The sequence below is a fragment of the Mobula birostris genome, chromosome 10 (assembly GCF_030028105.1).
Source record: "Mobula birostris isolate sMobBir1 chromosome 10, sMobBir1.hap1, whole genome shotgun sequence".
In the NCBI taxonomy this organism is placed as follows: Eukaryota; Metazoa; Chordata; class Chondrichthyes; order Myliobatiformes; family Myliobatidae; genus Mobula; species Mobula birostris.
The window spans coordinates 34841629-34866403 of NC_092379.1; the positions used below are offsets into that span (position 1 = coordinate 34841629).

Consider the following 24775-nt stretch of genomic DNA (forward strand, 5'->3'; position numbering starts at 1 on the left):
TGTTCATCCCAGTTTGGCAAAAGAATAAATCAAGGAAGGTCGTGCACCCGTGGCTGACAAGAGAAATTAGGGATAGTATCAATTCGAAAGAAGAAACATACAAATTAGCCAGAAAAAGTGGCTCACCTGAGGACTGGGAGAAATTCAGAGTTCAGCAGAGGAGGACAAAGGGCTTAATTAGGAAGGGGAAAAAAGATTATGAGACAAAACTGGCAGGGAACATAAAAACTGACTGTAAAAGCTTTTATAGATATGTAAAAAGGAAAAGACTGGTAAAGACAAATGTAGGTCCCCTACAGACAGAAACAGGTGAATTGATTATGGGGAGCAAGGACACGGCAGACCAATTGAATAATTACTTTGGTTCTGTCTTCACTAAGGAGGACATAAATAATCTTCCAGAAATAGTAGGGGACAGAGGGTCCAGTGAAATGGAGGAACTGAGCGAAATATATGTTAGTAGGGAAGTGGTGTTAGGTAAATTGAAGGGATTGAAGGCAGATAAATCCCCAGGGCCAGATGGTCTGCATCCTAGAGTGCTTAAGGAAGTAGCCCAAGAAATAGTGGATGCATTAGTGATAATTTTTCAAAACTCGTTAGATTCTGGACTAGTTCCTGAGGATTGGAGGGTGGCTAATGCAACCCCACTTTTTAAAAAAGGATGGAGAGAGAAACTGGGGAATTATAGACCGGTTAGCCTAACGTCGGTGGTGGGGAAACTGCTAGAGTCAGTTACCAAAGATGTGATAACAGCACATTTGGAAAGCGGTGAAATCATCGGACAAAATCAGCATGGATTTGTGAAAGGAAAATCATGTCTGACGAATCTCATAGAATTTTTTGAGGATGTAACTAGTAGAGTGGATAGGAGAGAACCAGTGGATGTGGTTTATTTGGATTTTCAAAAGACCTTTGACAAGGTCCCACACAGGAGATTAGTGTGGAAACTTAAAGGACACGGTATTGGGGGTAATGTATTGATGTGGATAGAGAATTGGTTAGCAGACAGGAAGCAAAGAGTGGGAATAAACGGGACCTTTTCAGAATGGCAGGCAGTGACTAGTGGGGTACCGCAAGGTTCAGTGCTGAGACCCCAGTTGTTTACAATATATATTAATGACTTGGATGAGGGAATTAAATGCAGCATCTCCAAGTTTGCGGATGACACGAAGCTGGGCGGCAGTGTTAGCTGTGAGGAGGATGCTAAGAGGATGCAGGGTGACTTGGATAGGTTGGGTGAGTGGGCAAATTCATGGCAGATGCAATTTAATGTGGATAAATGTGAAGTTATCCACTTTGGTGGCAAAAATAGGAATACAGATTATTATCTGAATGGTGGCTGATTAGGAAAAGGGGAGGTGCAACGAGACCTGGGTGTCATTATACACCAGTCATTGAAAGTGGGCATGCAGGTACAGCAGGCGGTGAAAAAGTCGAATGGTATGCTGGCATTTATAGCGAGAGGATTCGAGTACAGGAGCAGGGAGGTACTACTGCAGTTGTACAAGGCCTTGGTGAGACCACACCTGGAGTATTGTGTGCAGTTTTGGTTCCCTAATCTGAGGAAAGACATCCTTGCCATAGAGGGAGTAGAAAGAAGATTCACCAGATTGATTCCTGGGATGGCAGGACTTTCATATGAAGAAAGACTGGATGAACTGGGCTTGTACTCGTTGGAATTTAGAAGATTGAGGGGGGATCTGATTGAAACGTATAAAATCCTAAAGGGATTGGATAGGCTAGATGCAGGAAGATTGTTCCCGATGTTGGGGAACTCCAAAATGAGGGGTCACGGTTTGAGGATAAAGGTGAAGCCTTTTAGGACTGAGATTAGGAAAAACTTCTTCACACAGAGAGTGGTGAATCTGTGGAATTCTCTGCCACAGGAAACAGTTGAGGCCAGTTCATTGGCTATATTTAAGAGGGAGTTAGATATGGCCCTTGTGGCTAGGGGGATCAGAGGGTATGGAGGGAAGGCTGGTGCAGGGTTCTGAGTCGGATGATCAGCCATGATCATAATAAATGGCGGTGCAGGCTCGAAGGGCCGAATGGCCTACTCCTGCACCTATTTTCTATGTTTCTATGTTTACCCAATCCTCAGCCCTGTCACTCCGGTTTCCATCCTCCCGCAAAATTAGTTTAAGCCCTTCCGACAGCTCTAGCAACCCTGCCTACAATGATATTGCTACCCCTCGGAATCAGGTGAAACCCATCCCTTTCACACAGATTGTACCTTTAGAAACATAGAAACATGGAAAATAGGTCACTCAGCCCTTCGAGCCTGCACCGCCATTCAGTATGATCATGGCTGATCATCCAACTTAGAACCCTGCACCAGCCCTCCCTCCATACCCCCTGATCCCTTTAGCCACAAGGACCATATCTAACTCCCACTTAAATATCGCCAATGAACTGGCCTCAACTGTTTCCTGTGGCAGAGAATTCCACAGATTCACCACTCTCTGTGTGAAGAAGTTTTTCCTAATCTCGGTCCTAAAAGGCTTCCCCTTTATCCTCAGACTGTGACTCATCGTTCTGGACTTCCCCAACATCGGGAACAATCTTCCTGCATCTAGCCTGTCCAATCCCTTTAGGATTTTATACGTTTCAATCAGATCTCCCCTCAATCTTCTAAATTCCAATGAGTATAAGCCTAATTCAACCAGTCTTTCATCATATGAAAGTCCTGCCTTCCCAGGAATAAACCTGATGAACCTTCTTTGTACTCCCTCTATGGCAAGGATGTCTTTCCTCAGATTAGGGGACCAAAACTGCACACAATACTCCAGGTGTGGTCTCACCAAGGCCTTGTACAACTGCAGTGGTACCTCCCTGCTCCTGTACTCGAATCCTCTTGCTATAAATGCCAGCATACCATTCGCCTTTTTCATCGCCTGCTGTACCTGCATGCCCACTTTCAATGACTGGTGTATAATGACACCCAGGTCTCGTTGCACCTCCCCTTTTCCTAATCGGCCACCATTCAGATAATAATCTGTTTTCCTGTTTTTGCCACTAAAGTGGATAACCTCACATTTATCCACATTAAATTGTATCTGCCATGAATTTGCCCACTCACCTAACCTATCCAAGTCACCCTGCATCCTCTTAGCATCCTCCTCACAGCTAACACTGCCGCCCAGCTTCGTGTCATCCGCAAACTTGGAGATGCTGCAATTAATTCCCTCATCCAAGTCATTAAAATATATTGTAAACAACTGGGGTCTCAGCACTGAGCCATACGGTACCCCACTAGTCACTGCCTTGCATTCTGAAAAGGTTCCGTTTATTCTCACTCTTTGCTTCCTGTCTGCTAACCAATTCTCTATCCACATCAATACCTTAACCCCAATACCGTGTGATTTAAGTTTGCACACTAATCTCCTGTGTGGGACCTTGTCAAAAGTCTTTTGAAAATCCAAATATACCACATCCACTGGTTCCCCCCTATCCACTCTACTAGTTAGATCCTCAAAAAATTCTATGAGATTCGTCAGACATGATTTTCATTTCACAAATCCATGCCGACTTTGTCCGATGATTTCACCGCTTTCCAAATGTGCTGTTATCACATCTTTGATAACTGGCTCTAGCAGTTTCCCTACCACTGATGTTAGACTAACCGGTCTATAATTCCCTGGTTTCTCTCTCCCTCCTTTTTTAAAAAGTGGGGTTACATTAGCCACCCTCCAATCCTCAAGATCGAGTCCAGAATCTAAAGAGTTTTGAAAAATTACCACTAATGCATCCACTATTTCTTGGGCTACTTCCTTAAGCACTCTGGGATGCAGACCATCTGGCCCTGGGGATTTATCTGCCTTTAATCCCTTCAATTTACCTAACACCACTTCCCTACTAACATGTATTTCCCTCAGTTCCTCCATCTCACTGGACCCTCTGTCCCCTACTATTTCCGGAAGATTATTTATGTCCTCCTTAGTGAAGACAGAACCAAAGTAATTATTCAATTGGTCTGCCATGTCCTTGCTCCCCATAATCAATTCATCTGTTTCTGTCTGTAGGGGACCTACATTTGTCTTAACCAATCTTTTTCTTTTCACATATCTATAAACGCTTTTACAGTCAGTTTTTATGTTGCCTGCCGGTTTTGTCTCATAATCTTTTTTCCCCTTCCTAATTAAGCCCTTTGTCCTCCTCTGCCGAACTCTGAATTTCTCCCAGTCCTCAGGTGAGCCACTTTTTCTGGCTAATTTGTATGCTTCTTTGGAATTGATACTATCCCTAATTTCCCTTGTCAGCCATGGGTGCACTACCTTCCTTGATTTATTCTTTTGCCAAACTGGGATGCACAATTGATGTAGTTCATCCATGCGATCTTTAAATGCTTGCCATTGCATATCCACCGTCAACCCTTTAAGTGTCATTTGCCAGTCTATCTTAGCTAATTCACGTCTCATATCTTCAAAGTTACCCTTCTTTAGGTTCAGAACCTTTGTTTCTGAATTAACTAAGTCACCCTCCATCTTAATGAAGAATTCCACCATATTATGGTCACTCTTACCCAAGTGGCCTCTCACGACAAGATTGCTAATTAACCCTTCCTCATTGCTCAATACCCAGTCTAGAATAGCCTGCTCTCTAGTTGGTTCCTCGACATGTTGGTTCAAAAAACCATCCCGCATACATTCCAAGAAATCCTCTTCCTCAGCACCCTTACCAATTTGGTTCACCCAATCTACATATAGATTGAAGTCACCCATTATAACTGCTGTTCCTTTATTGCACACATTTCTAATTTCCTGTTTAATACCATCCCCAACCTCACTACTATTGTTAGGTGGCCTGTACACAACTCCTACCAGCATATTCTGCCCCTTAGTGTTACGCAGCTCTACCCATATCGATTCCACATCCTCCCGGCTAATGTACCTGCTCCCCAAGAGATGCCAATGATCAGTAACTCTGAACTCCCATCCCCTGGACTAGTTCCTCAGCCATGCAATCATCTACCAAATCATTCTATTCTTACCTCAATGGTGTGGGCACAGGCAGCAATTCAGCGATTACTACCCTAGAGGTCCTGCTTTTCAACTTTTTACCTTGCTCTTTAAAATCTCCCTTCAGGACCTCCTCACCTTTACTAGCCATGTTATTGATGCCAACATGTACCAAGGCTTCTGGCTGCCCACTCTGCCCCCGATCCAAGACGGCTCCGACCCTGGCACCTGGAAGGAAGGATATCATCTAGGTGCCTCTGTCGCATCCACAGAATCTCTTCTCTATTCTACTGACTAGGGAAACTCCTATCACAACTGCGGTTCTCTTCACCTCTCTTCTCTTCTGAGCCGGATTTCCACACTCTGTCATATTGGGGTCGGCACTGGGAGCGGACCCAAATGCAAGACGCAGACACTGAAGTACTAAGAACAGGACAGGACTAGAGACGAGAGTTAGGGACGTGACTGGATGCAGACTAGGAGCTGGGACAAGAACACAAACTTGGGCTAGGACATTGGTTAAGCGAGCGGGACCAGGACTAGGAACTGGGAACTATGACCCTGGGCTTAGAATCCAAGCCGGAGACTGGACAAGGACCCAGAACATGGGTCTTGACTCGGGCTCGGATCCCGGAACTAGGCAAGGACATGACGTGGCTACAAGACTGGATATGACTTGAGTTCTTCATGGCTTGAATATTTCATCGCTTGGGTTCTTCGAGGCGCGGACATGACGAGGCTTGGGTTCTTCGAGGCGAGGACGTGAGGAGGTTTGGGTTCTTCGAGGCGAGGACATGAGGAGGCTTGGGTTCTTTGAGGCTTGAGTATGGACTCTGAGCCAGAGACTGGGCAAGGACTCAGAATCTGGGTCTTGACTCGGGCTGGGACTCCAGAAGTAGAAGAAGACATGACGTGGCTACAGGACTCGACGTGTGACTCCAGGACAGGACGAGGTAACCCCAGCACCGGCTGGGCGAGGCACATGGACGGGACGAGAACACGAAACCTTGACTTGGACGAGGGAGTGAAAGAACGCAGAGCCTTGGTCTTGAGAGACAGGGAAGCAAATCCTTGGTTGAGAGAGGACAGGAACGCAGAGACATGGAACACAGAGCCGGGATCCCTCCTTGGGAACAGGACTTGGGGCCGGAGCTCTGCACAGAGGTAGGACCCCTCCTAGGGAGCAGGCCATAGGGCCAGGACTCGTACACAGAACGCAGAGAGACAATTCATAACACAAGTTAGCGGCAAACGGCAGGACCTACCCAGCGAAGGCGTGGGCACAGAGAGACAGTTCCAAACAACGACAGACAGTTTCTTATCCTGACACAGCAAAGCTCCAGTCCTGCTCCAATGGTTGAACTTTACAGTGGTGCAGGCGAAGGTTGCAGACGAGGATTCAGGCGATGCAAGGGTTACAGGCGAGGCAGGGCAAGGCTTCAGGCACTGGTTGCAGGGCAAAGCTTCAGGAGGAAGGGGCCGAGAAGGGATTCCAACAGGGAGTTTTGACAGGAACAATCCAGCAATCCGAACTTCATGGACCGAACCATGACACACTCTGCACCAGAGACCAGTTGCTGCGGCTCTCCCTGGTAGGTCGTCACCTTCAACAATATCCAAAGTGGTATTCTTATCATTGAGGGGAATATACACAGGGGTACTCTGCACTGATTACACATTTCCCTTGCTTCTCCTGGAAGTCATTAAGTTACAAGTTTTTGCAACCTAGGAGTTACTACCTCCTTCTGGATAATATTTTTCATTCCCTCGGTTTCTCATTTGAGCTGAAAGTCATCGAGATGCAGCTGCAGCTCCTTAACACATTCGCTGAGGTGCTAGACCTCGTGGAGATGTGGTTTTCTGCGACACAAGACATCTTCTAGAATTCCCACGTCTCACGCCGAACAAATCATAGCCGCTAGAGTCATTCTCACTGTACTAACTGTGCCCTAACAATTGAGGAACAAAGAATAAAGAGAAAGAACAAGAAACTTATTAGATACTTACCTCATCCAAGCCTCATGAAACAAAGCCACTGCAACATTGGCCTCCTCGCACAATGGCCGCTCAGCTTGCCTCTGCCTTTTTTTATTATCCTGTTCTAATGAATCCCGTTCATTAATTGGGAAGAGTCTAACGCTGAAAACTGCGGCGACGTGCTGCCTTTTTTCACATCAGACTTGGACCTAAATGAAATCACTGCTTCCTCTTGTGCTCCAACTCAGATATTAGTCAAGGTTCCAGCAATCATTTCTCTTCCCTCTCTCAATAAACTGTGCTATTATGTATATGACGGCCTAGGGACTTACATTCCCTGATGCTCTTTAAGGGACCGAACGAGAACTCCTCATTTACTTCGTATATTATTACTCTTGGCACTGAACTCCCTATCCTCCAAATGCTTCTCCTTGGAAAATACCAATGCAAAGTATTCATTGAGGACTTCACCATGATACTCTGCATCCATGGAAATGTTACCACCTTTTATCCTTGAATGGTCTTACCCTCTCCCCAATTATCCTCTTATTCCTGATGTATGTATGGAATGTTTGTGTGGGCACGTGGCCAAGTGGTTAAGGCATTCGACTAGCGATCTGAAGGTCGTGAGTTTGAGCCCCAGCCGAGGTGTCTTTGAGCACACACTTAGTCACACAAATCTCTGCGACGACACTGGTGCCAAGCTGTATGGTTCCTAATGCCCTTCCCTTGGACAACATCATCTATATAACCTTGCCCAGGCCTGCGCCCTGGAGAGTGAAGACTGTCCAGGTGCAGATCCATGGTCTCACAAGACTAAAGGATGCCTTGTGGTTCTCTTTAATCCTGCTTACAAAAGACCTTGCATGGTCCCTCCTGGCTTTCCTAATGCTCTTCTTAAGTTATTCTCTGGTTTCATTATAACCTTCATGGATTCGTTTCTAACTTGCTAAGCTTCACATATTTTTCCTTTTCTTTCTTGATCCAAATTAACCACCTTCTTCAAGATCCAAGGTTCCCTTTATCATGCTACCCTTGTCCTTTCTTCTGACTAAAACAAGCTCCCTGTTGCGGATGTGGATTTGCTCGTGCCTGATGGGAAGGAACAGCTCCAATGCCAAGCATAAATTCGCCGACATTATCATTGTTGTTGATCAAACCACAGGTGGTGATAAGTCAGGCTATAAGCCCAAAAACTGATATTTGGTTGAGTGTTGTCACAACAACAAATGCCTGCTTAACATCAGAGAAACTAAAGAACTGATTATTGACGACAGGAAGGAGAAGAAGGAAGAACATGTGTGTATCACCAATGGAGATGATAGCAGCTTTAAGTTCCTGGGTGTTAACATAATGGATACCTTGTCCTGTGCCCAGCAAGTAGATGCAAGCACAGAGCAGATTCACTAGTGTCTTTACATTCTTAGAAGATACGGAGGTTTGGCTTTTCACCAAAAACTATAACAAGCATTTATAGCTATACTGCCTAAGTATCCTGACTGGTTGTATTATGGTCTAGTGTGGCGAGAATGCACAGGAACATAGAAAGCCGTAGGCAGTATAATAAACACAGATAACACAGGAAGTCAAGACTGAACCAATCATCAGCGGAGCGGTAAGACAGCGGTAGCACTAGCTGCAGTGCTGCGCTGCCCTCTGCCTGCCCTTGACAAGGTGTAGGCTGTACATGTAGTGGATCTCTCTCTTAAGAAAACAGAAACTTCTTAAATACCGTGAACAATGTTCACTATCCAATAGATGAGACATATCAAAATTGCAAAAATGGCCCAGAATGTTGATGATGAGAGGAATAATTAATGATCTAATAACAAAAGAGCCAGTGGGGAAGAATGATAGAATTTCTGAGGATGAGCTGAGAAACTTTGGTATGACACCTGACTCAAACTCAAAAAAAAGATGATTACATTGGAATGTTGGAAAAATTGGCTAATGTGAACTAGGAAATAGATGAAACAGAAGGGTAAATAGGGGAAATAATTAAAGAAGTCAAGTCTTTATCCTTAAGGAAGATATATTGCATTAGAAGTAATGCCACAATGAAAGAAATTGTTCATCTTTGCCTATTCAAATCAAAAAGGGGTGGGGAAGAACGCATGCATGCTATCATAGTTTTGCGCATAGAATATAAGATATGGGATATTCTGCTATAAACCACTGGTTAGACCTCAGGTAGATTATTCTTTGTAAGTCTGCTTGCCACCCCATAGCATGGGGGTGATTGCACTGTAGATGGTGCAGAGGAAATTCACCAAGATATTGCCTGGAAATGAGGTCTTCGGCTGTGGAAGACATTGGATAAGTTGTTCTTGTTTTCTTAGGAATGATCAATGTTAAAGTATGACGTCACAGTGGAACGTGAACTTACTTAGAAAAAATTACTGGTGGAATGAATAGGTAAGACATGAGGTGACTTATTTTAAGGTGGGAGGAAGGGAATTAAAGTGGAACTTGAGTGAAAAGCGTTTAGACAGTGAGTGGTTGCATCTCGTTGCTAGAGGTGATGTATAATCAAATGCAAAAATCACATTTAAGATACATTTAATCTGGCACTTGAAATGCTGAGGTATACCAGGAAACAAAGAGATTATCCATGCTCGAATCTGAAACAGATTAAAGCAGAATGCTGGAAGAACTCAGCGGATCAGACAGTATTTGTGGAGGCAAAGGTGCAAGTCAACCTTTTGCCTCGAGACCCTTCGTTAGAACATAAAAGAATATGGACCGTATATGGTAATTGAATCAGAGTAGTTGGGCAAAGCACGGGCATTGTAGCTCTGTTCTGCGCTATAGAGTTCTATGATTCTACAACTCTTAAAATTAGTAGCGAAGTAAAAGATGTACAGTATTAAACAAGTGGAATACTGTAAAGAAGAAACTAAATTAATTGAGTAAACTGGCAAGAAGGAGGAGCTTAGGAGACAATGGCGCCTAACCGCGACTCCTTTGCGTGCATCTTCAGAAATAGCTCTATTACTATCGTTAGTATCTCTATTTTTCCCTTCAGGGTTCTTTTGAAGACCCTAACCTGCAGTTACACGCTGACTTCGGTTCTTTGCGGGAATGGGACCGACCCGCTCTCGGGGTCTCACGACTGATCGTTATTCGACATACCAAGAACACGGCCTAGAAGATAAGCTCGCCTTCGTGTTTCGGGATTTCGTGGCTCTGGAGGCAGGCGGACTCGAGGTCGGTGCCTCTGCAGGTAATCGGTGTGTCGTGGAAGACGGAAGATCGAAAGCAGCAAGCTGGCTGCTGGCTGTGTGCCCAGAGACCCGAGTGCTTTAGGCATAGAGCTCGGAAAGCGACGCATAGGACTTTTAACGTCATAAATCAGCGAGTTGTTTTGTTATGTTTTACCTCTTGCTGTGAAACGGAGACATCGCTTTTTCCCTTATTAAGGAGAAAGAGAGCCTCTGCTATGTCGAATTACCGGGTGAACGAGTAGTCTTTGGGGTACTGCATATCTGTCTTTATTGATGCTTTCCTGCACGATTCAGTGCTCGCTGGAAGGCGCCGAAGCTATTTTTTTGGCTGGTGGGGGAGGAGGGATCGTTGCTTTGCTTCTGCTTGCGCGTGGGAGGGGGGTTTAGGGTTCTAACATTTAACTTTCATTCATTCTTTAGGGCACTCTTCTGTTTTCGTGGATGGTTGCGAAGAAAAGGAATTTCAGGTATATTGTATACATTTCTCTGACATTAAATATACCTTCGAAACTTCTAAAAATTTGAAGAAACGTGAAGGCAACGTTTACACGTATATAAAAGAGGGGAAATAGTTCCGTAAACAAATAAGATAAGACCATAAAACATAGCAAAAATAAACTAGGTCACTCAGCCCATCGAGTCTACTTCTCCACACGATCATGACTGAGTTATTATCATGGCTGGAGTTTGATGGACTCAGGATCATTCGGGAGGCTAAAGATATTACAGATTATTCTTTTGAAGAGGTGGTCACACCTACTGCACAGCCTTTGGACAGGAGATGCCTGATCACCAGGATAGGTAACAGGTTAAGAAGTCATTGCAGGGTTCCCCTGTGGCCATTCCCCTCAGCATCAAGGATACCGCATTGCATACTCCTGGGGAGTTGCCCCATCGGATCAAGGCAACAGCAGCGGCTCGAATCACTCTGGCTGGCTCTGAGGCTCGACAGGGAAGGGTAAAGTCAGTTAGTGCAGTGACTACCAAAGAGATACCGGGATGCCTCCCTGTGCTAGGGTTCATGATGTATTGTAGTGGCTGCAGGATATTCTCAAGGGGGAGGTGGAACAACCAGAGTCTGTGACGCATAGTAGCACCAACGACAAAAACAGAAAAGAAGAAGACGTCCTACGCAGTGAGTATATAGAGTAAAGGTAGAGACTTAAAAGAAGGACCTCCAAATTTGTAATGTCCGGATTACCTCCTGTGCCACGGGCTTGTGCAGCCAGGAATGAGGTGATAACATGGATGAATAAGTTGCTGAGGAGATGGTGCAGGGAACAGGGTTTCAAGTTACATAGAACATAGAACATAGAATAATACAGCACAGTACAGGCCCTTCGGCCCACAATGTTGTGCCGACCCTCAAACCCTGCCTTCCATATAAGCCCCCACCTTAAATTCCTCCATATACCTGTCTAGTAGTCTCTTAAACTTCACCAGTGTATCTGCCTCCACCACCGACTCAGGCAGTGCATTCCACGCACCAACCACTCTCTGAGTAAAAAACCTTTCTCTAATATCCCCCTTGAACTTCCGACCCCTTACCTTAAAGCCATGTCCTCTTGTATTGAGCAGTGGTGCCCTGGGGAAGAGGCGCTGGCTACCTACTCTATCTATTCCTCTTATTAACTTGTACACCTCTATCATGTCTCCTCTCATCCTCCTTCTCTCCAAAGAGTAAAGCCCTAGCTCCCTTAATCTCTGATCATAATGCATACTTTCTAAACCAGGCAGCATCCTGGTAAATCTCCTCTGTACCCTTTCCAATGCTTCCACATCCTTCCTATAGTGAGGTGACCAGAACTGGACACAGTCCTCCAAGTGTGGCCTAACCAGAGTTTTATAGAGCTGCATCATTACATCGCGACTCTTAAACTCTATCCCTCGACTTATGAAAGCTAAAACCCCATAAGCTTTCTTAACTACCCTATCCACCTGTGAGGCAACTTTCAGGGAGCTGTGGACATGTACCCCCAGATCCCTCTGCTCCTCCACACTACCAAGTATCCTGCCATTTACTTTGTACTCTGCCTTGGACTTTGTCCTTCCAAAGTGTACCACCTCACACTTCCCCGGGTTGAACTCTATCTACCACTTCTCAGCCCACTTCTGCATCCTATCAATGTCTCTCTGCAATCTTTGACAATCCTCTACACTATCTACAACACCACCAACCTTTGTGTCATCTGCAAACTTTCCAACCCACCATTCTACCCCGACATCCAGGTCATTAATAAAAATCACGAAAAGTAGAGGTCCCAGAACAGATCCTTGTGGGACACGACTAGTCACAATCCTCCAATCTGAACGTACGCCCTCCACCACCACCCTCTGCTTTCTGCAGGCAAGCCGAATCTGAATCGACCTTGCCAAACTTCCCTGGATCCCATGCCTTCTAACTTTCTGAATAAGCCTACCGTGTGGAACTTTGTTAAATGCCTTACTAAAATCCATATAGATCACATCCACTACACTACCCCCATCTATATGCCAGGTCACCTCCTCAAAGAACTCTATCAGGCTTGTTAGACATGATCTGCCCTTCACAAAGTCATGCTGTCTGTCCCTGATCAGTCCATGATTCTCTAAATGCTTATAGATCCTATCTCTAAGAATCTTTTCCAACAGCTTTCCCACCACAGGTGTAAGGCTCACTGGTCTATAATTACCCGGACTATCCCTACTAACTTTTTTGAGCAAGGGGACAACATTTGCCTCCCTCCAGTCCTCCGGTACCATTCCCGTGGACAACGAGGACGTAAAGATCCTAGCCAGAGGCTCAGCAATCTCTCCTCTCGCCTCGTGGAGCAGCCTGGGGAATATTCCGTCAGGCCCTGGGGACTTATCTGTCCTAATGTATTTTAACAACTCCAACACCTCCTCTCTCTTAATATCAACATGTCTCATCAACCTCACTCATATTGTCCTCACCATCATCAAGTTCCCTCTCATTGGTGAATACCGAAGAGAAGTATTCATTGAGGACCTCGCTCACTTCCACGGCCTCCAGGCACATCTTCCCATCTTTATCTCTAATCGGTCCTACCTTCACTCCTGTCATCCTTTTTTAATTCACATAATTGAAGAATGTTTTGGGGTTTTCCTTTACCCTACTCGCCAAGGCCTTCTTATGCCCCCTTCTTGCTCTTCTCAGCCCCTTATTAAGCTCCTTTCTTGCTTCCCTACATTCCTCAATAGACCCATCTGATGCTTGCTTCCTAAACCTCATGTATGCTGCCTTCTTCCACCTGACTAGATTTTCCACCTCACTTGTCACCCATGGTTCCTTCACCCTACCATTCTTTATCTTCCTCACTGGGCAAATTTATCCCTAACATCCCGCAAGAGATCTCTAAGCATCGAACACATGTTCATAGTACATTTCCCTGTAAAAACACCATCCCAATTCACACCCGCAAGTTCTAGCCTTATAGCTTCATAATTTGCCCTTCCGCAATTAAAAATTTTCCTGTCCTCTCTGATTTCCTCCTTTTCCATGATAATGCTAAAGGCCAGGGAGCGGTGGTCACTGTCCCCCAGATGCTCACCCACTGAGAGATCTGTGACCTGACCCGGTTCATTACCTAGTACTAGATCTAGTATGGCATTCCCCCTGGTCGGCCTGTCCACATACTGTGACAAGAATCCGTCCTGGACACACTTAACAAACTCTGCCCCATCTAAACCCTTGGAACTAATCAGGTGCCAATCAATATTAGGGAAGTTAAAGTCACCCATGATAACAATCCTGTTATTTTTGCACCTTTCCAAAATCTGCCTCCCAATCTGCTCCTCTGTAGCTCTGCTGCTGCCAGGGGGCCTATAGAATACCCCCAATAGAGTAACTGCTCCCTTCCTGTTCCTCATTTCCACCCATACTGACTCAAAAGAGGATCCTGCTACTTTACCCACCCTTTCTGTAGCTGTAATAGTATCCCTGACCAGTAATGCCACCCTTCCTCCCCTTTTTCTGCCCTCTCTATCCCTTTTAAAGCACTGAAATCCAGGAATATTAAGAATCCATTCCTGCCCTGGTGCCAGCCAAGTCTCTGTAATGGCCACTATATCATAATTCCATGTATTTATCCAAGCTCTCAGGTCATCACCTTTGTTCCTGATGCTTCTTGCATTGAGGTACACACATTTCAGCCCTTCTACCTTACTATCTTTACACCGTTTATTCTGCTTCTCTTTCCTCAAAGCCTCTCTGTATAGTAGATCTGGCTTTACACCATGCAGTTCTTTCACTGCTCTATCATTGTGGGTCCCATCCCCCTCGCAAATTAGTTTGAACCCTCCCGAACCATGCTAGCAAACCTACCTGCAAGGATATTGCTCCCCCTTGAGTTCAGGTGCAACCCATCCAATCTGTACAGGTCCCACCTTCCCCAGACGAGATCCCAATGATCTAAAACTCTAAAACCCTGCTCCCTGCACCAACTCCTCAGCCACGCATTCAACTGCCATCTCCTCCAATTCTTACCATCACTGTCATGTAGCACTGGCAGCAATCCTGAGAACGCCACCCTTGAGGTCCTGTTCTTCAGCCTTCTGCCTAGTTCCCGAAACTCACACTTCAGGACCTCATCCCTCTTCCTGCCTATGTTGTTGGTCCCAACATGTATCATGACTTCTGGTTGCTTTCCCTCTCGTACCAGGATGTCGTGCACCCGGTCAGAGACATCCCGGACCCTGGCACCCGGGAGGCAAAAAACCATGCGGGTGTCCTTCTCACGTCCACAAAATATCCTGTCTGCTCCCCTGACTATAGAGTCTCCAATGACGACAGCTCTTGGATCATTGGAAAATTTTCCCGGAAAGGGTGACTTGGACAAGAGGGATGGGTTGCACTTGAACTGGAAGGGAGCCAGTATCCTGACCGGGATGTTTGCTGATGCTACCCGGCACAGTTTAAACTAGTCTTGCAAGGAGCTGGAAAGAGGGGCCCCAGGTCAGTAAGGAAAGAATCGGACTGGAAGGTAAGTGTCAGGAAAAGTATTGAAAGGCAAAATCAAACTAATAGGTATGTTGGGTCAGATAGTTTGAGGTGTGCTTAGTGCTGGGAGTATTATAGGTAAAGGTGATGAACTTATAGCGTGGATCCATATATGGAATGACAATGCTGTAACCATTACTGAAATTTTGCTGGGGAGGGGGGCAGGAATGGGTGATTAACGTATCAGGTTTTCAAAGTTTTAGAAAAGATAGAGGAAGAGGTAAAAGGAGAGGGGAGTTGCACTGCTAATCAGCGACAATATCACAGCTGCATGCAGAGGAGACATAAAGGAAGGACCAGACACTGAGTCTATCTGGGCAAAACGCAGGAACTGAAAGGATGCAATCACATTGATGGGATTGTACTACAGGGACCTCAATATCTACCAGGATATTGGGGGGAAGATATGTAATCAGATTAAGGAAATGTGTAAAAATAATAGGGTTTTGTCATGGTATATTTCAACCTCCCTAATATAAACTGTGGCCTTTTGGTGCAAGGGGCTTAGGTGCGGTAAAACTTGTAAAGTGCATCTAGGAAGGTTTCTTAAATCAATATGCAGACGGTTCAATGGGAGGAGGGGCTGTGCTGGTCCTGGTGTTGGCTAATAAGCTTAGCCAAATGACAGACCTTTCATGGGTGAACAGTTAGGGAACAGTGACCTTAACTTTCAGGATAGCTATGGATAACAATAGGTATGTTCCTTGTGGGAGAGTTCCTTGGAGCAGGGCAAATTATGAGGGCATTAGCAGAAACTAAGAAGTGTTAAATGGGAACAGCTTTCCTCTGTCAAGTCCACATCAGACATGTGGTGGATGTTTAAAGATCGATTGTTCAGAGTACAGGAAAGATATGTTCCTCCTAGAAGGAAGGGCAGGGATGGAAAGATAAGAGAATCTTGGATGTCCAGAGCTGTGATGAATTTAATCAAGAAGAAAAAGAAAAAATATGTAAAGCTCTGGAAGGTCTGATCAAACAAAGCACACGAGGAATGCAAAGAAGTCAGGAGGTTCTGTTGCAAATTTATAAAACTCTGGTTAGGCCACACTGGGAGTATTACATACATTACTGGTCACCTCACAGTAGGAAGGATATTGAGGCTTTGGAGAGGATGCAGAAGAGGCTTTCCAGGATGGCAAGTACTATCATGAGACACTGGATAAACATGGGGTGTGTTCTCTGGAGCTCTGGAGGCTGAGGAGAGATCTGATGGAGTTTTAAAAGATTATGAGAGGCATAGATAGAGTGGTCAGAGAGCATCTGTTTCCTGGTTGAGATGTCTAATAGCAGAGGGCTTGCATTGAAAGTGAAAGGGGTTAGGTTCAAAGGAGATGTGAGGGGTACGTTTTTCACTCAGATAGTGGTGGATGCCTGGAGTGCACTGCCTGGTGTGATAGTAGAAGAAAATACATTGGAAGTTTTTAAGAGTCATTTGGATAGACATATGGATGCAAAGAAGATGGAGGGATATGGGCATGGTGCAGGTAGGATGGACTCATGTTTGGGTGTTTGTGATTTGCTTTTTATGTGGTTCAGCACAATGCTGTGAGCTGAATGGCCTGTTCCTGCGCTCTACTGTTCTATTATCCTCCAAAACCCCATTCTCCTGTCTTCTCCCCATAATCATAGCACCAAATGACCCAGCCTCCACAGCCGCCTGTGGCAATGCCTTCCTGAGATTCAGCACTCTCAGCCTCAATAACTGTCTCCTTAGCTCTGTTCTAACGTCCTAAAGCTGTGGCTTCTGGTCGTAAACTTTCCCATTATTTGAATTATCCTCTTCACGTCCACTCTATCTCGGCCTATCTATATTCGATAGGTTTCAATGAGATTCTTCTACCCCTCCTCCTCCCCCCATGAAGACTGGAGAACTGATTATGGAAAACAAGGAAATCTCAGAGAAGATACGTCTGTCCTAAAGTTGAGAAGACTGAGAGCATGCAAATCATGAAAAAAGAGATAAAATTAAGAGGGGTTTAAAGCAATTCCTATCATCACTGGGGAAAAGATAAAAATAATAGTCAAGATAGAACAGTCTTATTTACCCGATATCCTGCATCTTAAAATCATTAAATAATGTATTGCGGGGACAGTGGATTTATTCATTGCTAAAAAAACAAAGTATGATCGAGCGAGTAAAATAGATTGACGGCAAGCCATCTCTACAAAAGAGAGATTAGTTGATAGGGCAAGGAATATTTTCACCACGCAAATGTAAGACAATAAATATCTTCATCAACAGAAATATGCCTTTACATTTAATTTCATTGCTACCACTAATTTTTGTGTCGCCTGGTTATGATATGCCACACACTGAAGTAGTACAGCCATGTTATCAGGGGCTAGGTATTCTGACAGGTGAAGGCACCTTAGAACTCTGAGGGAATCGTTGATGGATGAGTACAGTTCTAGGAGCATTTGAGAAGGTCACAATCATGAAGGACTGGCAGCCTATACATCATCCAACATATTCATGCATTTTCACAATTCGAGCATCATGTCTGCAGTCTATCTTTATTGTTCAACGACAGAATCTCGCAACATTTCCTTTCTCAATGAGCCTTCGATTTCACCCCGAAAATCTTGCTCATTATGATTTATTCTCTTTCATCCACATGCAACTGGGCGCCACGCAGGCGTTGAGGTTAGCGCGACGCTATTATAGCTCGGGGCATTGGAGTTTGAAGTTCAAATCTGTTGTCCTCTGTAAGGAGTCTCTGTACGCCCTCGAAGCGTAGGTTTCCATGTGCTCCGGTTTCCTATTAAAGTATAAAGAGAACGTCTGAACTGAAGTCTAAATTGGTCATTGTGAATTGTTAGCGCTAAATCGGGGTGTATGGGGTTGCTGGGTGGTGCGGCTTGAAGGGCCGAAAGGCCCTACGAAATATTTCTAAAATTAAGAAAAAACTGAAATGTAAACATATCTTAGATTACGCCAACATTGTAGAGAAGCGAATGACATAATGTGTTTGTTCAAGCAAAAGCGATTAATGAAACTATCAGCATTTAATTGCCCCCTTGGAGGTTACTTACCAGTCCTAATAAAGGACAAGATGAATGTTCCACAGAACACCCGGCGGGACAGCTCACTGTCAGGAGAACGATTAACAACTCTTGCACCCAATGTCTCAGGCTCAAAGTGGTCCTTTGTACGCTCTTTACTACCCTGTTTTCGCGGCCGTGGGTATTCCGGGTGAGTTACTATGGCAAGTCAATAATTAACTTTACATCAGTTCTTGTTTGACGGTATCGCAAATGATTGTTAAGGATGTTTCTCGTGGTAAACTCCTAGTTAAAAACAAAATTAGACAGGATGAGATTTGTGACTTACTAGGTTTTCCTATCAGAGGCGCATACTATTCCGAGGCATTGCAGGTCTATATATGTGAACCATATAATCATTCAGTATTTGCAGCTCCCCCTCTGCCACCGGGAATTTTCGAAAATCTGGCTTCTTAAATTAACAAACTTCCGCTATACACGCGAAACTTCGTACTCGAATGCAGAGATCCGACTGGAAATATACATACCTTTTTCTGCGGCAGATGCTGTTCGATTTCAGGTGTTCCTCCTGCAGTTTTTTGCTTGTTTGCGTCTGCAGTCACTTGTGTCTCCGAAACTTCTTCTTTTCTTTCCAAGGTTTCCACGAAATTGCTTGACATGCATTAGCCGTTTCCGTGGAAACCTTGGAAAGAAATGCATTAGCATTTTCATTGATCTGGGTTAAAATATCTGATGATTAATGCTTAATTTAACTTTAGATCGATGATCGCTAGGCCTCTGTTTTACCCATCTTGTACGACAGATTCACGTTACTGCTGCTGTAGGCGTCTGCTTGATAGGAAATTGACTAGAATTCTGGTGAGACTATAATATTCAAAGGCGATAAATTACAATTATTTTCCGTTTTCCTTCTCATGCTGTTGATTCGCTGAAGATGTTATGACATTACCAAGGAGTTCTTTTTTGTATTGAAAAAGTCTTTATACGAAACTTAGTTGTAATTTATCAGAAAATTTAGCGTAAGGCGACGCCAATTTTCGTCATTCAAAAGGACCGCCGTTTGAGTAGCCACTAGAGTTCATTCCTTAATCTCTGTCTTGGCTTCCAGTATGATGGTTCCACTGCATGTTAAAATCCTCATTAATTGGTAACATCGAAGTGTTCATGAGTATTCCTTTACATCTATCCTCCCACCAGTGAAGTGCGGCCCGAAGAGTAGGTGAATCTCCAAGTTGCTTGCACGACATACTTTAGGGATTGTGACTGAGATTGGCAAATTTATCCCCCAGGACTTCGTGGAATCACTATCCCTACGGATCTTCGCTCCAGGGGCGTTGCACTTGTTTTCATCCGATTGATTCGCTGCATCTGCACTGAACCGGAATCCAATTCTACGCACAGTGTTATTTAGGACGGCCTAATTTTCTTCATCGGAGATCAACTCCATTGATTATTTTGAACATGGTGATTGTTGTGTATTTAAATATTTACGTAATGTGTGAATAATGTTTATATATGTATATATGTACCTTCTCTTGAATTAGTTTAATGTTTTGTAATTTCAAAACATAACTTTGGTGATTAGATATTTTTAATACGAATCCGAGACGGCTACCGACCTGCTAAATCGCAACGAGACGTTGGAACTAACAAAACGCAGAGCGAGCAACGAGGATTAAAAAAATAACGCAGCGCACCATGTGCGGGGACGGTCCAGTTGCTTCAAAGGAAGGCAGCCCATGTTCCTCGGAAGGGGAGATACGATCGAGTTTTTTTTTAAAAGTCAGATAACGGAAGAAACTACGGGTTTATAAATAATCATAATAATCAGAAATGGTTGGTTAAGTCTAAAATATTGACACAAAGGATAACTAGAATATATATACTGAGCTAAATCAGCAATATTTTAAGGCAAATGTACTGACCAATGAGAAACGAGTACCAATCTTACTAAGTGCATTGGTAGTAAAGGTATACGGTTTGCTTCCGAGTTTAACTATTCTATCCAAACTAGCCTATATGAGCTTTGTTGATATTGGAGAAGTGATGCAGGAACAGCAGGCAGAGACACAATTGAGTTGCAGTCAGGAATGAAAGTGAGAATGAACAACATTGCAATGCCTAAACAGAAACCAGCCAGGCCGAATAAATTGTGTTACCATTCTGGCAAGGGCTCATCTACACCAGACCAATGCAGATGTAAAGGCGAAACTTGCAGAAATTGCAACAAAGTAGGACACATACAAATAGTATGTCAGGCAGACAAAAATAAATAGACTGCACAGGGAAGAGAAAAATCTAAAGAGTAAAGTTGCAGTTTGAAAAAGAGTACTAATCTGCATTCTGTTCATGAAAAATCTGATAATGATGAGAGTGACGCAGAACTGGATACCCTCGTGATTTACAATGTGAAAGCTAACAATGGACAACTAACATGGCGCCAGAGTGAATGGCAAATTAATTAAAATGGAATAAGACGGTTCAATTGTTTCAGTCATTCTACAAAATGAGCTTGAGTGCCATTTCAAAAATACCAACATGAAGCCTGGAGATATTCCACTAGGTACTTAGACTGGAGAATAGGCAACTCCTGTGGGAATTACGCTCATGACAGTGAAATGCAACAACCAACAAGCCACATTGAGCTTGCGTGTGGTAAAAGCAGGAGGACCAGCATTGTGGGGACGAAAGTGGCTGAGACAATTACAACCAGCTTCGAGCTCTATCCGCCAATTGCATGACATCCCCTGCAAAAGAGTTAACAAAAAGCGAATTAGGAAAGGTGCTGGATGATACCACAGCTGTTTCCATGCTGTACACCGTGAACTGTTCCCCAATAGAGGGCAGACAAGTGTTGGCGCCAAGTCCTGTGCTTCTGGTAGGAAAGCATATTGGACCAAGGAAGGACAATGTTGCTTAAAGGAATTATGAAGGTTTCGAAAACTGTGGTCCAACTACAACAGTTTTTGGGGGCAGCATATCTAAGAAAGCTTCTGATATGTTAAGCTGGCAGTTACTTGTGTTTTCTCAGTTGTCTATTTTTCATCTTACTTGGAAACGTATTCAAATGTTTTAAACTGCCTCATGTTTACCAGGAGTTAAGTTGCAGTTAGAATAGTGCGCCAGTGTTCGGCTTTCCACTCAAAGCGAGGCCGAGACCAAGGTCAGAGCCGATTGTTCTATTCAATAATGGACAGTTTCCACTGGGGAAGTAATAAGTGAAATTGGAGAAACTGGATCAGATTTATTCTGGCAATTGTCATTGCTAATTAAAAACGTTCTTTCTCTACCCTCCAATAAAACATGACCTACTGATCAGCGTTCCAAAAAAAAAAACGAGTTAAGAGAAAAAAAGTGAGAGCCAATTCCCTCTTTTTTTCGTTCTTTTAATTCCTTGCTTAACTCTTAACTCCTGAGAGAGAATTCGAGGGAATTCGCCGCGAGCCGGCACATATCCCTGAAAACCCTTCAGCTGACAACAAATCTTATTGACGACACTTCGAAATTACGTAAGCAAAATACAGTATAGACGTAACTGTGAATGGAAACATCTAGAAATTCTACTCTAGAAATGTATTCAAGTATGTTTCAGGCGATAGGCACAGGTGTCAATGGATGACTTTTTTAGAAGTTGAAGACGACTGCGTCACTGTCTCTGATCAGGGATTTCCTTGCTATTTTTTCTGTACCCAAACAGCGAACCTTTTGTCCATTGTGATCTTGCCCCAGGGAAAGTGTGGTCTCTCCAGGTGTATCACTCGATATTTGGTGTCCATGGCAGTCACCGACCTCCTGGTTGTTGTCACCGCTTTGATACTGAATCCAATCAACGGTATTTATATGCCGGTGAGTTTCCTGCCCATCACTCCCGTCTGCAAAATGAGCACCGTGCTTATTTATTCATCCAGAGACTGTTCCGTCTGGTTAACCGTTGCTTTCACCTTCGATCGATTTGTAGCCATTTGTTGTCAAAATCTGAGGAACAAATATTGTACCGGGAAAACGGCGCGTGTGGTCATATGTGTGGTTTGCGCAATGGGATGTTTAAAAAACATCCCCTGGTTCTTTCCATATGAACCCCTGTATGTGATAAACGGCGTGCCCTGGTTTTGCAGACTTAAGTTATTTCTTTATGCTTCCTTTATATGGTCAGCCTTCGACTGGTTCGATCGTGTTTTAACTCCTTGTATTCCGTTCCTCTTGATTGTATTGTTCAATGCTATGACCGTCAGGTACATTCTGGCAGCCAATCGAGCCCGAAAGAGACTCCGAGGTTCTTGCAGTGCTGAGAAACAGAATGACCCGGAGATGGAGAGCCGCAGGAAGTCCATAGTATTACTTTTTATTATATCGGGAAATTTCATTCTGTTATGGACGACGTACGTAGTGAATGTTGTATATGTGCGGTTTACAGACGGTTCTTACTTCACTGGCTTCAATTTCAAAGACCCCAAGTTTATCCTGGAAGAAAGCGGAAACATGCTGCTTCTCTTCAGCTGCTGCATTAACACGGGCACCTACGCAATGACCCAAAGTAAGTTCAGGCAGGAGCTAAAGAAGCTGATAAAATATCCACTGTTTGCCATGATGACATTATGTACATAATGGGCGTTCGAAAATATCTCTGAACTACTCTGTATCTCATATACCTGATCTCCCTCTACCATTTTCCCTTGTTGTCAGAGCTCGGCTCTAAAATAAATACCTTTAAGCCCCTTTTTGTAAATAATTTCTCCCTTTTTTCTGAATGGTTTCAGAAGAAGATGGTATCACTTCCTATCCGGAGCTAACAAATTTATTTTATGCTTGGGGTCGCATTCGTTTTTATTGGAATTTGAATCCCACATTTCCTCAGGTCTTTATTTCTTTTTCTCAACGTGAATTCTGTCTAATTTATGCATCCTCTGTTATCTGCAGATTCCAAGTGACCTGGTCTTTAATCTCAGATTCAGAATCAGGTTTATTATCATCGGCATGTGTCATGAAATTTGTGAACTTAGCAGCAGTAGTTCAATACAATACATAATATAGAAGAGAAAAAATAAAATAATAATAAATAAATAAGTACAAACGTTTATAAATCAATTACAGTATATGCTATTGGATAGATTAAAATCGTGCAAAAACAGAAATAATACACATTAAAAAGTGAGGACGTGTTCAAGGGTTCAATGGCCACTTAGGAATCGGATGGCAGAGAGGAAGAAGCTGTTCCTGAATCGCTGAGTGTGTGCCTTCAGGCTTTTGTACCTCCTACCTGAAGGTAGGGTGCTGGAGGTCCTTAATATTGGCCTTTCTGAGACACCGCTCCTTGAGGATGTCCTGGGTACTTTGTAGACTAACACCCAAGATGGAGCCGACTAAATTTACGATCCTCTGCAGCTTCTTTCGGTCCTGTGCAGTAGCCGCCCCACCTCCCTTACCAGAGAGTGATGCAGCCTGTCAGAATGCTCTCCACGGTAGACATTTTTTGAGTGTATTTGTTGACATACCAAATCTCTTCAAACTTCAATGCAACATAGTCACTGTCTTGTCTTCTTCGTAACTGCAATGGTATGTTGGGACCAGGTTAGATCATCAGAGATCTTGACACCCAGGAACCTGAAACTGCTCACTCTCTCCGCTTCTGATCCCTCAATGGTATCTGTTCCTTCGTCTTACCCTTCCTGAAGTCCACAATGAGCTCTTTTGTCTTTCTGATGTTGAGTGCCAGCTTGTTGTTGCAACACCACTCCACTAGTTGGCATATCTCACTCCTGTACGCCCTCTTGTCACCATCTGAGATTCTACCAGCAATAGCTGTTTCATCAGCAAATTTATAGATGGTATTTGAGCTCTGTCTAGAGCAGTCATGGGTATAGAGAGAGTAGAGCAGTGGACTAAGCAAAGCATACACCCCTGAGGTGCAGCACTGTTGATCGTCAGCGAGGAGGAGATGATATAACCAATCTGCACAGTTGGTGGTCTGCCTGTTAGGATCCAATTGCAGAGGGAGGTACAGAGGCCCAGGTTCTGTAACTTCTCAATCAGGATTGTGGGAATGATGGTATTAAATGCTGAGCTATAGTCGATGAACAGCATCCTGATGTAGGTGTTTATGTTGTCCAGGTGGTCTAAAGCCATGTGAAGAGCCTTTGAGATTGCATCTGCCATTGACCTATTGTGGCGATAGGCAAATTGCAGTGGGTGCTGGTCATTACTGAGGCAGGAGTTCAGTCTAGTCATGACCAACCTCTCAAAGCATTTCAGCACTGTAGATGAGAGTGCCACCAGGTGACAGTCATTAAGGCAGCTCACATTATACTTCTCAGGCTCTGGTATAATTGTCGTCCTTTTGAAGCAAGTGGGAACTTCTGCCCATAGCAGTGTGAGGTTGAAAATGTCCTTGAATACTCCCGCCAGTTGGTTAGCACAGGTTTTCAGAGCTTTATCAGGTACTCCATCAGGACCTTCCACCTTGCGAGGGTGCACTCTCTTTAAAGACAGCCTAACATCAGCCTCTGTCTCAGGGATCACAGGGTCATGAGGTGCAGCAGGGATCTTAACAGCTGTAGTTATATTCTCCCTTTTAAAGCTGGCATGGAAAGTGCTGAGTTCATCTGGTAGTGAAGCAT

The 24775-nt window shown here is 44.1% G+C and overlaps 1 protein-coding gene across 1 annotated transcript; it reads left to right on the top strand.

The window, feature by feature from the left end:
* Window positions 1-18281: 18281 nt before the first annotated feature.
* LOC140203571 (probable G-protein coupled receptor 139) lies at window positions 18282-22766 on the top strand. Its single transcript, XM_072269616.1, has 2 exons — window positions 18282-18351; window positions 21859-22766. The coding sequence occupies exons 1-2, from the start codon at window positions 18282-18284 to the stop codon at window positions 22764-22766; spliced, it is 978 nt and encodes a 325-aa protein (XP_072125717.1).
* Window positions 22767-24775: the final 2009 nt, after the last annotated feature.

Coding starts and splice junctions, on each gene's coding strand:
- LOC140203571 (XM_072269616.1), top strand. CDS start 18,282: ATGTCTCAGGCTCAAAGTGGTCCTTTGTACGCTCTTTACTACCCTGTT. Junction 18,352..21,858: donor CGCGGCCGTGGGTATTCCGG/GTGAGTTACTAT, acceptor GTACCCAAACAG/CGAACCTTTTGTCCATTGTG.